The sequence below is a fragment of the Apium graveolens genome, chromosome 3, assembly GCF_009905375.1.
Source record: "Apium graveolens cultivar Ventura chromosome 3, ASM990537v1, whole genome shotgun sequence".
NCBI classification, from domain to species: Eukaryota; Viridiplantae; Streptophyta; class Magnoliopsida; order Apiales; family Apiaceae; genus Apium; species Apium graveolens.
In genome coordinates, this window is record NC_133649.1 from 198621348 (window position 1) to 198627325 (window position 5978).

The following is a 5978-nucleotide window of genomic DNA, read 5'->3' on the forward strand; positions in this document are numbered from 1 at the left end:
TATTTAAACATTTCAAAAGTACACGAGTCGTTATAATAGCAATATTCTAAACATCAAGTCATTTTACAAATTTTCTCGTTTCATGAAAAATGACTTTTTCGGGCCCCTTCGGCTGTCAAAAGCCCCAAAAAAATCACATTTTTATTTTTATAGGATCATGAAATTATTAAGTATTATTTTCTTTGCATTTTTGTATTATTCATAATTTTTAGGAAATTTTGACATATATTTTGTATTTATTGGATATTTTAAAATTCAAAATTAATACCCAAAAATTATTAATTATGGGCCAATTAATTTTATTTAGGGGTGTAATTAGGGCCTAAATTTTTATTGGTGGTATTTTCATTAAAATTATAAATAACTGATTTTCTATTAATTAATTAATTAAAATTATAGAAAAAAGTCAAAAAAATCAAGAAATTCCCCAATTTCTCTGCAATTAGGGTTCTTGAGTTCCTGGAATCAATCCTCAATTTCAACGTGATTCTGTTATCCAAATCAGTCATGTGAGTAATCAAACTGAAGCTTATTGAATCTACTATCTATTTCTGTCATCAATTTCGTATGTAGGTGTTATGGATTGAAAACTAAGGTATATTAATTGCTGTACTTATTACTAGGGTTCGTGAGCTTCGAGACTCGATTTGGCTGCTCTTGTATTTCGTGACTCGATCTGCCTTAACAAGATGTCTACGTACCTTGTTGTTCGCCAAGGATCAAGTCAAAAAATGTAGTTATGATTTATGGGGTGAGACCCCTTATATAGATGTTGGGAGTCCTTGAATTGGACTAGGGTTAGGAGAGTTGGTGGACAAGTCTCTAAATTAGGATGGATTTTGAAGTCTTAGGAAGTAGGAAACTAATTCCTTATCCTATGAGATTTATTGGAGGCCAATCTCCAAGCAATCGTGTCCTTATTTGGACTTTATTTATCAGGTGACTTATCCCATATTAATTAATTACAAAATTAATTAATACTCAGGGATTTGGACCCTTTTGAATGGGCTTTAGTGTCAGCCCAATTCAGGTATAAATAATGCGATATTAATTACACAATCTGGGTTTATTTTATCCCCTATCATTTGGCCCCCAACTTCTGGGAAATCTTAAAAGATTTCACAGAAGTTAAGTTTATTTATTCCCTTACAGAGTATCCTTTTGCACAAAGTGTGGAGCGACCTACACGTTTGCAATGATTTTCCTTGTACGTGGATTCAGGTTTATTTAGGAACCTCCCTATTACTTTTCTTACCTTGTTCCTATCATTTAGGAATTTTCTGGCATCTTTTCTTATTTCCAGGAATTTTTTCTGATTTTTAGGAATTTTTCTTTAATTTATGGATTTATTCTTAATTTTTCAGCCTTTTTTCGACCAGGATCCTAGTCGATTGGTCAACCTGAATCCTAGTCAAATTCTGGCCAGCTCTTGGCTCATGGTCGAATAAATACGACCAGGATTTTGACTTGGATCCTAGTCATTTTCACGACCTGGATCCTGGTCAAAATTTTGGCCAGCTCTTGGCTCCTGGTCGAATAAATACGACCAGGATTTCGACTTGGATCCTAGTCGTTTTGACGCCCTGGATCTTGGTCGAAATTTTGGGACGTTCTTGGCTCCTGGTCGAATAAATATGACCAAGATTCACGACCAGGGTTTCGATCCGGATCCTAGTCGTTTTAACGACCTGGATCTTGGTCGAAATTTTGGTCATTTTTTGGTTCCTGTTCGAAGTTAAATGAGCAGGATTCACGACCAGGAGTTTTACTTGGATCCTAGTCAATTTAACGACCTGGATTTTGATTGATTTTTTGGCCCTTTCTTGGCTTCTGTTCGAAGTTAAATGAGCAGGATTCACGACCAGGAGTTCGACTTGGATCCTAGTCGTTTAATTCTTCCAATCTCATTTAGTCTTGGGCCTTGAATTGGGCCTTCTACTTTTCCAAGTTCTATTGGGCCTTAAATTGGGCCTTATCCAAATTCAATTTGGATTTGGCCTTGGGTTGGGCCTTTTCCAAATCCTATTTGGATTTATATATATATATATATATATATATATATGTGTGTGTGTGTGTATTTTCATGAATTCCTCCAGAACTCTCAAGTATGTTCTGGAATGTTCCAGACCTTGGGCTTTTTCTTTGGGCCTCCATCTTAATGGGCCTTTCTTGCCTATTCATCTTCTCTTTGGCTGCCTATATAAAGGAGTGAGTGAAGTGGTTCACTTCTCACTTCTCATTTCTCAATTCCCAACCTCTTTTCTTCTTCTCAAAAACCTTAGAGTCATAAGGATAACTGAAGGTCGGAGATCAAGCTTTTCAAAGCTTTCTTTCTAGCAATCCAGCCCTATTTCGAGCATCATTCCAGTTAAGATAGATACTTTCTTACTCTATTAATTTTTCCGCACTTCTAGAGTTTGTGTCTAAAACTGTTCTTTTTCTACTTTCTTCAAATGGCAGATAAGAGAATAACTCATTTGGCCAAGATGAACATGGCTAAAAAGTCGAACGAGTTCCCTATTCGCTCAAGGTATACTTCCTTGATTGACATGATCAACACCCGAGGGGACGAATATCCGTCTGACGCTCATCTGGATGCGTTTGATCACATCAGCATCTTTCGGGATCCAAAGGAGTTGGACAAGATGACGTCTTTCTTCAGGGTCAAGGAGCCGTACAAGTTGGTTCTTGCAGGTCCAGCCGACAGGGCTTGCCACTGGAAGAAGAACTCCTTATTTTTTTTAGGGACACCTTGAGGGCAGGTATCAGACTTCCTTTTCATCCATTTATTCCAGTCTTGCTAGCAGATGTGGGCATAAGTCCTTTCCAACTCCCTCCAAACTCTTGAAGGTTGATCATTTGCTTCTTGTCGCAATGCGCCAAGCATGACGTACCTCCTACGGTCGCCGTGTTTAGAAAGATTTTTCAGTTCAAGAATAGCCCTGATAAGAATCCAGGGTGGGTTTCTCTGAACCAGCTCCCCACCATTCCTCACATCGTGAACGGAAAGTCCATCCCTGATAATAACTTGGAGTGGAAGAAAGAGTTTCTCTATGTTCTTTGGGAAGGCGGCGAATGGGGGATGCTTTTTCGCTCGTCCTTTGGGCAAGTTGTCGATGGCAGCCCAAATGACATCACCTTGACTGAGGAGGAGGCTAAGGCCTTCAATCTCCTTACCCAGAATAATGGGACATCCCATTCCTGGGACCTTATTAGAGAGACGGTCCTTGTGGAATGCGGTCTTTCTCCCGTTCCTATGAAACGTAAGTCCCCTTCCATTTTGGTTGCTTTCCGTTATTTTTGCCTTTTACTTTACTATCTTTTCAATTCCTTTTTCTTTAACTTGTGTAGTGGATGAAAAGATTGAAGAGGATACTAAGCCTAAGGACCTGGAAACAACCAGGATGAAGTGCACTGGAAAGGTCTTCAAGGACCCGCGCCTTGGGGATCGCTTCCCTGAGTTTCTGCTTCAAATAAGAGAAGGGGACGAAGAAGGCCCTAGCCAACCCTTACGTACAAAACAGAAGCCAAGGTCCTTCTTCCAACCCGCCTGGGGAATCCGGGGGAAAGACACGAGCATTGGCAATATGAAACATGCCAAAGAATGGTCAATTCAGCCTATTTCCCTGGTAGACTACCAAGACTTTGTCCTCCAACAAGACTTGGAGGCTAATGAGCTTTTTGGCGCTCAGGCCATGGCGATGGTAACTTATTTTTCTTTTTCATTTTTATTTTATTCCTTTTCTTAGCGAAAACTTCATTATTTCTTTCCATTCCTTTCCTTTCAGGTTAATGTCCATTTTGAAGGGGCACTACATCAAGCCAAGGCTTGGAAGCTGGCATATGACGACACCAACAAGAAGCTTGAGGAGGCCAATGAGCAAATAGAGAGCCTAAAGGCCCAGCTTGCCTCCTCAACCTCTGACTTGGAGGTTGCTCGGGCCAGAATTGTCGTTTTAAATGACCAGAAAGAAAAGAACTTTGATGGCTGGATGGACACTCAGGAGTTCAAAGATTTGATGGTGGAGCATGATGCCCTCCTTCATCCTGTTAGCTATAAGGAAGGCTGGGACACCGCTGTAGAGGCTATTCAGGATGAGTTTCCTAAAACTCTTGAGAAATCTTCCTTCCCTTTTCCTCAAAGGTGTTATCAGGGTTATATCAACTTTGATAACACCTTTCATGTAGAGGCATACAGAATTGCCTCCTCAACCCTGATAACACCTTTCATGTAGAGGCATACACAATTGTATTATAACTTGGTCTTTTTAACACCTTACATAAAATGGGTTCAACCCTGATAAAACTAAAACATAATTCCTATTAAATTTATAAAAAAATCCTAAGCGAGCAAAGCTTCCACGTGCATTTGAACCTTGTTTCCACTATAGTATGTATAAACTATAGGTAGTAAACTTTCAGGTTTTGAGCATGCCAAGTCCGGAGAACTTTTTCTCCTTCCATGGTCTCCAATTTGTAAGTTCCTCTTCCTTGAACGCTCTTATCTTTATATAGCCTTTCCCAATTTGGAGCCAGCTTCCTTTCTACCCTACTCCATAAGCTTCCACTTTTCTCAGGACCAAATCTCCTTGCTTGAAGAATCTCTCTTTCACCCTCAGGTTATAATAGAAAGAGGCTTTTTTCAGATATTCCATTATCTTTGCGTGTGCCGCATCTCGTACTTTATCTATTAAATTCAGGGTTAATCTTTTCCCCTCCTCATTTTCCTTAGCATTAAAAGCTTGGATCCTGGGAGAAGAATGTGATATTTCTACGGGTATGACTGCTTTTGCCCCGTATTCTAATATGAAAGGTGTTGCTCTGGTTGTGACTCTACATGTAGTTCTGTATGCCCAAAGTATTGGAAATATTTTATCCACCCAATTATTTCTGGACTTTTCAATCCTCTTCTTTAACCCATCAAGGATGATCCGATTTGCAACCTTTTCCTGCCCATTAGCTTGGGGGTGAGCAACAGAGGTGAATCTCAAATCAATTTCGTTTTCTTCATGATACTTCCTGAATTCTTCATTATTAAACTGTGTTCCATTATTAGTAACCAGAATACGGGGAATTCCATATCGACACATGATATTTTCCCACAAGAATTGTACAACTTGCTTAGTTATTGTAACACCCCCAAATCCGGGGTCGGGGATCCGGGTTGTCACGAGTTCCATTTCCCTTAATAACACCCAATCTTAATAATTAATCAACTACTCTGTACTGTGACCCCACAATAAATACACACACCACAAGTTATAGTCTCAGAGATGAACATTCAAAAATAATCACAAGTCATTTTATTCCACAATTATCTGCCAATACACCTTAAAAGGTTTTCTGAATAAATTTACATTTTCTTTGCCATTATTATAATTCATATATATACATAAATCTGGTACATCGAGAGTTGAAAGCCTAGCCTATTGGTAGTTCCTACCTCAGCTACAGCGACATCAACGCTTATAGGAAACTGCGGAACGTTTCCTATCCGCTCACGAATCGGGAGCTTGGTCATGTTCATCTTGTCTATCTGATATTGTGTGATGAAAGAAGAAAGCAAGGGTGAGCAGTAAGCCCACCAAAATAATATGCATAATGATTAACAATATATGAGCCTTCTCATAGTACTCATGAAAATCTTGGTCAAAAGAAATGAACCAAGTTGATATCTTAATGCGATGAAGTCGTAAAATATTCAGTATATATACATATATACTTTTCAAAATCTTGAAAGTCCTCTTCCATGCATAATATACACAGAGTTCCAGTTTATAACTGTATAAAAATATCGTTGCAAGGTGATCTCATATATCTAACCTTGTCTCAACGTTTTTGTGAAAATCTTTGTCATGCATAAGATAATCATTAACCAGATATAAGTTGAAAAGATGAAATTACAAGATACTCCAATATACTTATATCTTTTCCGAATACTACTTGAACTACCACCGTTCAAGTTATAATTAGTTTCA

General features: G+C 38.6%; 1 protein-coding gene across 1 annotated transcript; it reads right to left on the reverse strand.

Moving 5' to 3' along the window:
* Positions 1-4544: 4544 nt before the first annotated feature.
* LOC141714771 (uncharacterized) lies at positions 4545-5090 on the reverse strand. The gene has a single exon (XM_074518270.1). It carries the CDS (start codon positions 5088-5090, stop codon positions 4545-4547), a length of 546 nt encoding a protein of 181 aa, XP_074374371.1.
* Positions 5091-5978: the final 888 nt, after the last annotated feature.